The sequence below is a fragment of the Populus euphratica genome, unplaced genomic scaffold (genome assembly GCF_000495115.2).
Source record: "Populus euphratica unplaced genomic scaffold, PopEup_1.0 scaffold819.1, whole genome shotgun sequence".
Taxonomy (NCBI): domain Eukaryota; kingdom Viridiplantae; phylum Streptophyta; class Magnoliopsida; order Malpighiales; family Salicaceae; genus Populus; species Populus euphratica.
The window spans coordinates 40,704-52,055 of record NW_011500682.1 but is presented as its reverse complement, the minus strand read 5'-3'; the positions used below and the strand labels follow the sequence as shown (position 1 = coordinate 52,055).

Sequence of the window (11,352 nt, the reverse complement as noted above, 5' to 3'; positions counted from 1 at the left end):
CGCGAAGACTTCGGCGTATTATGCTGATGGGTGGACGGACAACGAGGAGGAGGAGACAGAGACACAGAACACAGAGTATCTATGATCGACACATAGATAATATTCCTCTTCAAGGTTCCATACCTATGCGAACTCAAACTTACACACAAATTTATCCTAACTCAATCAGAGTTTAATACCTATGCGAACCCAAATTTACACACAAACTTATCCTCAGGCCGGGTTGGAAAGATCCACCGGGTTGATTTTTTTTAAAAGAATCAAAACAAAATTGTTTTGATCAATTTTAGAGTTAATATAATTTTATAGTTTGGAGCACTAATTATACATAAAGAAAAATGTACGAATTACAACCAAAAGAGCAAGGGTTGATTGCTTGGTTTTTATCTTGTTCTAAGATCAACCTCGGTTTCTAACGGAATCACTTGGGTTTTTATTTTTTTTCAACTTGAACTAATTTAGACCATAAGTTGATTCAAGTTCTGAGTCAAATTTATTGAACCGATCTAGATTCAAAAACGATGTCTTGTAATATTTTTATAACGCCAACTAAATCCCCATTTGTCCCATAAAAAATTTACAGTTTGGTTTTTCAAGAATTAATATTGATTATAAAAAAAAAGACAGTTTTTAAATGAGATAACAGAAAATTAAAAATAGTAAAATCATTTTTATGTACTATAAAAAAATTGAATAATATTGCATCAATATATTTTCTTATGATTAATGTCATCAATAATCTTGGTTTGGTATTGCACCGCTTAAATCAATGTAAAGAACAGGCATTCATCATATTATTCTTCAAGTTTGATATTATTCTTCACTTGTAAATGATAGAACAGACATTCACATGCGAATATAATCCCAGAGGATTCAAGTCAATGATGGGAGTGAATCTTGTACAGCAAGGAGATGGCGATTCAACTCCTTCAGAAACCATCATTCATGATGATGCTCAATGTGCCCTCCTCCCGAAGAAATGAGGATCGTGCATCAAGAGTGTTTGTATCCCTCCTCCATCTCCCAAATTTCTCTCTTCCCTGCAGCAATGCTCAAGCAAAAATAAATTTGTTAAGTCTCTTCAAGATCTTTGCAATAATCTAAGAATTCATTTCAGCAAAGAAAAATCTTTTGTGCTATAAAAAAGCACCTGTAAGGAGAAAAGAAGAAGAAGAAGAACATTATAAGCCATGCACATAATCACACGTACTAATTTAAAGCATAAGATTTCGAAAATAAGATCCAGGACTGGAAGTTGTACTTCCCTGGATCCTCCATCTGTCCATCCCATCTTGCATACCCATAATCATGAAGGGACTACCACCAAACTCCTAAATATATAATTTTGATAAAAACAATCGGTAGTTCACAATAAAGCATGGAACAATGGTGAGTGGTGGTTACTCTACTAGACTGAATCCAGAAGACCCTTCACAATTGATATCCAAAATGAACGGCAATGGTGCTCTAATGGACAGCTTTAAAATCAGTTTACAATACAGTATTCTGAGAATTAAGCTGTATTGCATGAAAAGCATGACCCTTTTGCAAGCAGAAAACCACGAAACGATAAAACATTGCTAGTGTACCTTGCGAGCTCCGATAGCAAGTTCGTTATCAACAATGATTACTGCCTTGAAGCCCAAGGGATGCAACGCCTCTTCATAGCTAAGGGAAAAAGGCATGATAAATTCAATCTTCTAAGAAGAGAATAAACTGTCAACCAAGAATTTTATAGGTCATGGCAATAACTAATAAGATTAGAAGCGGAAGGGAGGGAAAAAAAAAGGTAGAGAAGCACTCGGAGACTGATACTTTATACGGAGGCCCACCAACATGATCACTGATCTGCCAAATAGTTAAGATTATATAGGAATATTAGCCACTGGTTATAAAAAAGAGCGAAGATCACAATAAATTGAGCTGATTTACTTGTATTTAGTATGGACTTGACAATCCCAAGAAAAAGCTATCCTCCATTGTTCATAATAACTCCAAATTAAACAGAGCCAAGAAACTAGAGTGTTTTATAATTATGAGTCAAGTTATTGTTGCTTCCTTCAAAGAAAAAGAAAGGGTTTGTTGCCAAATGGAAGAGAAACTATAAAAATGTCAGAGATAAAGATCGGTACCGGAAAAATCAGTGTTAAGAGCTCTCCATCAGGTTTCAACATTTCTTGAACTTTGCATGCCCATTTTGATCTCATCTCTGGTTTGATAGCACAGAAGAACCTGCAGATTTTCCATTAGCATGTTCATATCAGGCAACCCATCTCACAGACTAAACAAGCATATGACCAAGTTGACTTACGTGTAATCGAAAATAAGATCAAATAGCTCAGGTGGATGCCAAGTGAAGAAGTCTGCCTTCAAGAATGTAAAGTAACTTGAATTTGGTAATGAGGAAGACAACTGTTTCAATATTTAAAGAGAGAATTAAAATAAGTAATGAAGCAATAAAAACTAAAACCATGAATCTTTTAATTTCTTAACTTAGGTCACCATTCTGATCTGAAACCAACTTAGAATCCACGGATATGGGTGCCAACTCTGTTACCAACTGACTTTTTCAGTAACACTAGATCAAGGCTTCTCAGGATTAAATAGAGCTATAGAAATTTAAATCGATTTGCATTTTTAGTCCTTTCATTGGATTCCTTTGGGAACGTAAGGGAATTAGTAATACAAAAGATCTTAATTTCCTCTATCATACGTTTTGCTTTAATCTGATCATAATCACATTGTTCTGTGCAATGTATTTGAAGAATTGGCAAGCAGATTGCTCTTACCTCTATTGCTTTCTCAATAGCGGTGTGCGAGAAGTCCAATCCAACAACATGGCGTTCGGAGCATGCCATTGCTACCACATCATAACCCTGCGCAAAATTCGACCATATAGCTAATTTTAGGATCATATTGAAACTTACACCAAAAAAAAGAGGCGGGGGGGGGGGGGGGGGGCGCTCATAAACATGCAAGAGATCATAAAAATACTGAAAAAAGTAACTTACAGAGCCACATCCAGGGACTAAAGCCCTTCCCTTAGGAAGGGCACCTGTCTGATGAAGATGTAAGATGATAGGTGTTGGGCGTCCTAAATCCCATGGCGTCAATCCCTGCTCCCAACATTTCTCCCAACCGCCTAGATTACATCATTTATAGACACGATGACATATCTCTATAACCATGTACTTCGAACTCAAAACAAACAACAAAACTTTAGACACGCAAAATCACATGACATCGAGCCAAAAGAGAAAACACACTTCAATTTCAAGGCTTTTCCTGAATTTTCCTTCAAACCCCATTGGAATTTAAGCAAATTTGCAATCTTTTAGTGGAATAAGGCAATTCTCTATAAGAAAGAGAGAGAACAAAGTTACCAGACGTCTCGGTGGCTACGAGTTGTTGCATTTGATGAACCTCAGGCATGAATTCAACAATGGCCTCTCTCGCCATTGCACTCGGTTCCTTTCCTTCTTCTCCCTTCTTGTCCATCCTCAGATTTGTGGCGCCAATCCACACTTGCATGTATGGAGCAGCTGCTTTTGGCGTTGATGATGCCACTGAGAATGGGACCCAAGAGACGGAGGAGAGGAGCCTCATACTAATAAAAGGTTTCTCAACCATAAACATTGCCGTTTAATTGTCCTTTTCAAACTATGGTTCAAGGATGGGTCCATCAAAATTGCTTATTTGATATTGGTATATTCTCGTTTTTTAAAATTTTTGAAGTTTTTTTAGTTCTAATTTAAGTTTTAATATTTTAATATATTGTGTATTTTTTCTATGGCTAGACCTCACTAGAAAATAGAATGAACCATTGAAAAATAACCACACCAAAATAACCTTCTCCTCATCTTCTTCCATTAGTTTTTGTCTGCACTTTTTCTTTGAAATCTCTAGCATGTCGACAAACCCATCAATTTGTTTCCCAATTATCTTAACAGATGCTTTATTAAGGAAATTCAATTCAATTTTAAATAACAAATTATCACCACTTAATTTTTATATAATATAAAAAAATTATTGTTAATTTATTTTTTCTTTATCATATTTATAAAGAAAACAAAAGGAAAACAAATTAAACTTGCGAGGAACAAGATCCAAGACCCGGTAATATTTTTTTGACTTACAAACAGAAAATACAATGCCTTTCATAAGTATTATAATGTCATCTACAGTACAAATACTACATATTTATAATATTATCCAAGGTGCAATGAGCATTATCCACAGTAAATACACAGTATTGTTTCCTCCCGTTTATATATATAATAAGTAATTACAGAGGCAGAAAAAAAAGCAGAGTAATTCTCCGAGCCTCTAAAAAAAGCAGAGCAATAACTCAACTATACAAATCCACAGCTAACTATCTTTTGATATATATTACAGTAAAAATCCCACATATTTAGAGTTTTTGTTAATGAACCACCTTTGCACGCTTGAACAATTGATCTCTTTAGCAATCGTTACATACTTACAAAAACGTCCGAATATACATGACATGGTGGTCTCATTGTCCAATTCTGACAAAATATAGCAAGCTCTATAGGTTTCTCATCAACATTCTCAATCATGTTGTGTCGTTGTTTTGAGCATTCTTCTACTTACAATGACGACGACAATCTATGGTATCCTGACTTGTCGTAAGCAAAACAAGTTTCTATGAATATTATTTTACCATCACCACCATCATTAAGACCCCAAGAAGAGCTTCGTGCTCCTAAATTTCTAGGTTTTTCACGATGAAAGCATGTGTAGAAATCTAGTTTTCCAGTAGGACAATTGGGATTAGAGGGACTACGAGGATAGCCGGTTAGTCAATACTATCAGCACTGATTTTAAACATCCATGGATAATAGGATCAACTTTACAAATATATGTTATACATAATCGTAAGGATAAAACACTTGAGCAAAATTAATTAGAATTAATCATAAAATTCTTAAATCAACATAAGTGTGCGTGTGTGTAATTAATGTATACATACATCAAAAACAACATGCAGTGATGCACAAGGAATGTAACAGAGGCATGTATTTTAAGAGAAGATAATGCCACAATTGACAAAAAGATGTGTATGTGCAAGGTGTCTCTTTTTTTATTGTTCTTTTTTTTTTTCCCAGTATCTTTTGGAATTTGAAGAAAACACACTTAAATTAATAGGCTTTTCCTGCGATTTTCCTTCAAAAGCAACTGGAATTTGAAATCTTTTGGTGGAAACAAGGCAGTTCTCTATAAGAAAAAAAGAGAGAGAAAGTTACCAGACATCTCAGTGGTTAGGAGTTGATGCCCTTGATGAACATCGGGCCTGAATTTAAAACTACCCTCTCTCTCCTTTTCACCTGGCTCCTTTCCTTCTTCTCTCTTCTTGCCCATCCTCAGATTTGTGGCACCAATCCACAATTTTCTATATGGAACAGCTGCTTTAGTTGTTGATGATGCCACTGAGAGTGAGACCCAAGAGGAAGAGAGGAGTCTCATACTAAAGGGTGTCCCAAAAATAGAAAAGCCAGACTTGATATGGCCTTCCGGGTCTCAACCGAAGACCTTAAGGCTTAAATTTGGCTCCTTTTTGGCATAGAGCCCATAACTTTATATTTATGTTTTGCTCTCTTTTGAGACTTGAGAGAGAAACTATAAAACCCTCTTCTCCTTTCCTTTCTTCTCTTCTGATGAGCTGCTGCTTCTGCAAAGAACAAAAGCAGTAAGATCAAAGAGAATGGGAGTGATAAAAGAAGGAAAAGTGAGTGGATTGATACCAAGCAAAGAGGGTTTTGCAGTTCATTATCCAGGCTATCCTTCTTCAATATCTCGGGCTATCCAAACTCTCGGAGGAACTGAATCAATTCTTAAGGTACGGCAACAAACAAACTCCAAATCCCAATTACGACCCTTTATTTATTCGCTTTTGTTTTGTGTTATTAGTGATTAATTTTGGTAGTTAATACTGTGAATTTGGCATTTTAGGCTCGTAGTTCACAATCTAATAAGTTGGAACTGTATTTTCGCCCAGAGGATCCATACTCGCATCCTGTGTCAGGAGAGCTTCGGTCTTGTCACAGTATCTTGCTGAAAATAGCTAGAAAGAAGAAGAATTCTAGTCCCATTAATGATGCAAAGGAAGAATCAGAGGAGTTTCATGCTGATATTGTTGCTAGAATACCAGAGGCTTATTACTTTGAGGGTTAGGATTGAACTGTCTTCTTTTATGTTTGTTAATGAATAAGAAATAAAGTTTGATTCTTTCTTCGGGTTTCTTTCGGCTTTGGAATTTTTTGTAGGAATGGCTGACTACCAGCATGTTGTTCCAGTTCATGCTGATATTGCCAGGAGGAAGAGGAAGAATCCTAGTGAGATGGAGGAACCACATTTTCAAAGTAATGGTTTGTTATATATATATAAAAAAAAAAAAAAAAAAAAAACTGGGAAACCTTTTGTTTTAGTAAACTCTTTATTCTTGTTTTTGTAGAAAAACCCGGTCTAATTGATATGGGTCCCGAGGATGTGATGATGCTGTCGCCTCCACTTTTTTCACTCAAAGATGTGCCAGAAAATATAGTGTACGAGGCTCTGTTTCTGTGTTTGGCCATGTTGTTTATTTAATGGTATAGCAATTTATCATATTTTTAATCAAGGGCTTTGCCTATGGTGACAAGGAGGAAGAACATAAGCTTTTAGAGGGGATTGATTAAATGTTTGTTTTGGAGTCTAGATTGATAAATAATTGTTGGTTTGATTTTAGTTTGATTTCATGCTTTTCAGGTTAAGACCACCATCAACATCAAGTTCAAAAAAGAAACAAGATGAACCTCCAGAAACCCATTCAAAGGTATTGGATAAAACAATAATTGGTTTTTCAGTTCATCACTGACTAAGGAGGGATGTAAATGTGGTCTAATGGCATATACACAGATTATAAGATTAGCTTGTAACCTCATTCTTTGATTTAGATCTCATTGCATTTACTCTTGCTAGACATTACCAACACGTGTTAAGCTAAAATTTAATGATTTTGTTTCTTTCCATTTTGCAGATGACCTTTGAGCCAGCACTTGGTATTGATTTTAAAGATGTTCAAGATATCCTGATGTTAGGTGGTTTTTGTTTCATGAGTAATTGGGTGTTTAGGTCTTTTTTTATCCATAATGGAACTTCTGTTAGAACACTGTTGGGTATCTATGGTCTTTTCATTGTTTATGAATGTCAAGAGAATAGATGGTTGTTTTGATGTGGTCAACCGTCCTAATGATCCGAGGGGTGATTTCTACAACCTTTTGGATCGGTTTTATTTCTTTAAACTGTTGCAGGGGAGCCACCCTTTTCAAAGAAGTGTTTCTTGTGTAGTGTATACAGACCACAAGTTGAGCATTTATTTTGTGTGGACCTCTTGATGTAGTGTTCATTTCTCTTTTGAGTTCTGGATTATATCCTCCAAATTCCTGTTCATTTTATTTGGCAGCCCTTAGCTTTCATACAGATTCCTAAGAAAATAAATTGGAAGGAATTCATAACAGAAGGTACACCAATGTGGGAGTGGCAGATAGCTGTATCTGAGCTGTTTGACGAGCGGCCCATATGGCCCAAATACTCATTGATTGAACGCCTACTTGATAAAAATCTTAAATTTACATATCAAACGCTTAAAAGGTATTCTGCCACTTATTACTGATAATTCTTTGTTGGGTTGATCATGGTCACTTCATCTGATTATTTTCTAACATGTTGATAGGTTTCACTTCGTATGAACAATCACCTTTCATCTGTTTGATCTGGCAGGCTTCTGCTCACAGTTGGATACTACTTTTCAGGCGGACCATTTCAGAAGTTCTGGATCAGAAAAGGATATGATCCTCGCAAAGATCCTGATTCTCGCATGTGCATGCTCTTACCTCAACATTCTTTTTGGATCTTTTCTTGGCTCAGATCTTAAATCTGTTTTGCTTTTGGTGGCATTTAATTTACTGGTCATTTAGTTTCTTTTGAATATGAATTGAATAAGTCTTCATGCTCCAATTATCCATTAGAAAGGGTGTTCTTTGAGAATTCCACATCTTCTGCTTATAGATTATAAAAGAAGTATGTCTGCCTGCTCAGGCTGCATCATGAATCATGATTAATCATCCCCACATAGGAACTGCCTTTTCTTTTTCATCACCTTAAGCAATCTAAACCAGGATGTTTTCAACATTATGGTGGAGAAAAGATGTATCTTTCTCCCGTCAAGTAATTTGGGAAGCACATGATGGTTTGTGGCATCTTTGTACCGATATTGCTGGTCCGGGTTCAAAATTTCCAGCCTCCATTTACTTGATTGATAGTTCAGGCTTACAACCTCTGGTATTTTATGTCACATTTCCTTCCTTTCCATGTTGATTATTTCTGGCATGCTGTTGGTTCTGAATGTGCCGGTTAAGCCCTTTTCTTTTGGAAGAGAATCTTAAGCATATCTCTGTCATATCAGAAAATTTTTCTTTTCTTCTAGAATTAGAAGAACTTGTCGTCAAATAGTGAGTCACTCAAAAGTGAACAAAATTTGAAATTGAGTTCTCTCAAGTTCCAGTTTATCTATGTAGTACTTTTGAACTGCCTATTTGAATTGGAGAAATGTGAATTGTGTTTTATAGATGCTAATCTATGGTGTTTTCTTTAGCAGATATCAAAGCGTTGCTTTTCGAGTACCACCTGAATTAAAAAGTTACTGTGATGATAATGCTGCTAAAGGGTAATTATGAGAACTAATATCAGTCCCTTACTCACTTCCTGTAAGTTCTTGAGGTAACATTTTTACTGCTGACATGATGGCATCAAAGATGATGGATGATACCACACCTCTTCCAAAGACCACAAATCATTTTCTTCAGTAACTCCAAATTAAGCCAACCTCATGCCTATAGCAAGGTCTTTGGAGTGGCTATGATAGATGCCTGTACTTGAAGCTTGTGATTTGCCCATTGACCTGGCCTCTGACCAAAACCATTGTTGAATGTGACTACATGAATGATAACTGATATGCACTGTCCGCAAGCTGCTCATATGTTTCATGGCTAGACTGTTTGCTTGTGCTGCGCCCAAGCTCGTCTAAATACTGACATCTGTCTGTTTGGCTTTGCAGCTTGAAGCATAGATGGGAGGATTTGTGCAAATTTCGATTTTTTCCTTACAGAAACCAGTATTCGATCCAGCTGTATGAACTCCATGATGATTACATTCAACAAGAGATACAAAAGCCTCCAAAGCAGACAAGTTGCACTGTGAGTTTTTCATGTTTAGCTGTGTTGATATTGATATTGATTTTTTTTTTGGCATATGTGCTTATTGGAACTTTGAGCATATGACAGTGACAGTGACCCCAGTGCACATATCTATTATGAAACTATGCAACACATGTTTCAGCGTCATTCTTCTCAAAGGGTCTTCTATTTCTACTATAAATCCCATAGTAATATTAGTCCATTGTATTGTATGAATGTCATATATCTCTCAATTTTGAACACTGCACTTAAACACTTATGGCCTTTTACTCTATTTGATCACAATGTTAGACCATCAAGTAAACAAACATAAAGAAATAGAGCTTTCTTATAGTATATTTTTGGGCACTTCTTTGAGTGAGAAGTGGAGGAAATAGCGTCATCACATCCTCAGGACCCTAGTCCATTAGACCAGGTTTTTCTACAAAATGAAACATATAAACAGTCTACTGGTGACAAAATTTTCTGGTCTTAGATAACAATGTAAAGATTATATATATAACAATTACTATGAAATTGTGGATCCATCGATTGCAGTTCAATTCTCATATTTCCTCCTGGCAATATTTGCTTTAACCGGAACATCATGCTGGTAGTTTACCATTCCTATACAAAATCCCAAACAAAAAATCAAACTTCATTCTTTCTATTTGGTCTGGTGGATCAACCTCTAATAATTTATTATTCATGCCGACTTGCATGCATCTGCATTTCTTCAGATGAGGATAGTTTGTATTTAAATTTATGATTTCTATACCATATCATGAACAGCGATACAATTAATTTCTCATTTTTATCTAAACTGTGTCTGTTGTTTTATGTTTGTTCATGTTAGAAGAGCAAGATTTAATGTAACTTCGTTGACAGTATGAAACAGGATGGTTCTCACAGCATGTGCATGATAGCTTGAGACTTTGTGTTAAGGTGAGGTTCCTTTCAATATTCCCAGAGACTGGCGCAGAAAAATTTCTTAAAGCTGCTTCTGAAAAATTTATGAAGTCAAAGAGAGCATGCATCTACAAAGATGCACCAAAACCAGTTCAGGAGGAGCATCAGCAAATTAATGAAGGTTGAATTAACACCTACACTTTCTTGTCCAATTTTGCTTCGGATAATAATTTTCATCTTTCAAGAAGTTTTATCTATTCTGATTATTAGTGCCATCCTATATATTTTATAAAATTGTTTCATATTGTCTGAGTCTTGAGAATTTCAAACCATTAATACCAAAAATGATTTTTGAACTAATAGCTATAATATTTATATAAGCTCTGGTTTTCTAGCTGTCGGCAGCTTTTTTTTCTTCCTTCATATTTAGTCACGGTTTTTTGCCCCTTCCCGTTCATTATTTTGTGCCTTATTTTTGAAATGTGGTTGAACTATCTGTGAAGGTTGTTTTTCTAAATGATGCTATGGTATGAATGTTAGCATTAGAACACTGTAGGAATGTGTATGTGGCTGTTAAATTCTTTCCTGCCTGCTTTCTCATTTCAATGTAGATCATGAAACCTTACAAAACGATACAGATGCTGTAGATGAAGCTATTGAAAATCAGATCGACACTGATGATGTTGAGGTGGATGAACTCGATTCTGATGATGGCGAAGAGGAGTTTGATGTATATGGAATGGATTCGGTAATCAAACATCTGCTTTGTGCATTTTACATGCAGCTTCTTTTGATAAATCATTTTGAAGTTTGTTACTTCTTTTTGCTTGCAGGCGGGTGAGGCAGATAATCTTTCGATGAATTCATATTCACGTATCCTTTATTTTGCACATCCCTTGTTGTGTTCAAGTGTGAACAGAATAATAAAGAACTTTAAGCATCTTTCTATAGTCATTTTCTTTTTCTTGAAACATTTCCATGTCCGGTTGTTACTTTGTGTATCCTTTACACGCATGGATCTAGATATGGAGAACACCTCCACAAGCTATCTGCAACAACTCTTGGGCAGTTTTCCATCGATGGACACCAATGGTGACAAAAAGCAAGATGGTGGTGAAAGTAGTGACGGGGAATATCAGATATATGAGCAGGATGACGATGAAAATTACCTTGATGACGATGATGACTGACCTAATCTACAATGCAC

General features: G+C 35.8%; 2 protein-coding genes across 6 annotated transcripts in view; one reads left to right on the top strand and one right to left on the bottom strand.

Moving 5' to 3' along the window:
• Positions 1–689: 689 nt before the first annotated feature.
• Positions 690–11,352, bottom strand: part of LOC105115967 (probable thiol methyltransferase 2) — a 17,156-nt gene continuing 6,493 nt past the window's right edge. Inside the window, exons 1-8 of one of the 4 annotated variants that reach the window (XM_011013080.1) lie at positions 5,268–5,509; positions 3,012–3,142; positions 2,790–2,876; positions 2,312–2,412; positions 2,133–2,232; positions 1,802–1,848; positions 1,590–1,668; positions 690–1,040 (exon numbers count right to left, since the gene is read on the bottom strand). In XM_011013080.1, the coding sequence (XP_011011382.1) occupies positions 930–1,040; positions 1,590–1,668; positions 1,802–1,848; positions 2,133–2,232; positions 2,312–2,412; positions 2,790–2,876; positions 3,012–3,142; positions 5,268–5,487 (876 nt within the window). In that variant the 5' untranslated portion in view covers positions 5,488–5,509 and the 3' untranslated portion in view covers positions 690–929. Of the gene's footprint in view, positions 1,041–1,589; positions 1,669–1,801; positions 1,849–2,132; positions 2,233–2,311; positions 2,413–2,789; positions 2,877–3,011; positions 3,143–3,383; positions 3,965–5,267; positions 5,510–11,352 lie in introns of those variants that run through there. The other 3 variants (XM_011013078.1, XM_011013079.1, XM_011013082.1) reach the window with 3 other exon arrangements.
• LOC105115968 (general transcription factor 3C polypeptide 5-like) lies at positions 5,499–11,346 on the top strand. 2 transcript variants are annotated; one of them, XM_011013084.1, is made up of 14 exons: positions 5,499–5,860; positions 5,974–6,190; positions 6,288–6,383; positions 6,476–6,566; positions 6,769–6,835; positions 7,040–7,085; positions 7,482–7,653; positions 7,783–7,881; positions 8,660–8,728; positions 9,119–9,257; positions 10,125–10,326; positions 10,784–10,893; positions 10,979–11,018; positions 11,169–11,346. In XM_011013084.1, the coding sequence occupies exons 1-14, from the start codon at positions 5,726–5,728 to the stop codon at positions 11,333–11,335; spliced, it is 1,650 nt and encodes a 549-aa protein (XP_011011386.1). In that variant the 5' UTR covers positions 5,499–5,725; the 3' UTR covers positions 11,336–11,346. The 2 variants fall into 2 exon arrangements, with proteins under 2 accessions (XP_011011386.1, XP_011011385.1); XM_011013083.1 differs by having other exon boundaries at positions 10,757–10,893.

What these genes read in the sequence shown, in the direction of transcription:
- LOC105115968 (XM_011013083.1), top strand. Translation starts at nt 5,726, where the DNA reads ATGGGAGTGATAAAAGAAGGAAAAGTGAGTGGATTGATACCAAGCAAA. An exon ending in AAAGATCCTGATTCTCGCAT is followed by an intron (nt 7,882 to 8,659) that starts GTGCATGCTCTT and finishes TTTCTTTAGCAG; the next exon opens with ATATCAAAGCGTTGCTTTTC. An exon ending in GCATCAGCAAATTAATGAAG is followed by an intron (nt 10,327 to 10,756) that starts GTTGAATTAACA and finishes ATTTCAATGTAG; the next exon opens with ATCATGAAACCTTACAAAAC.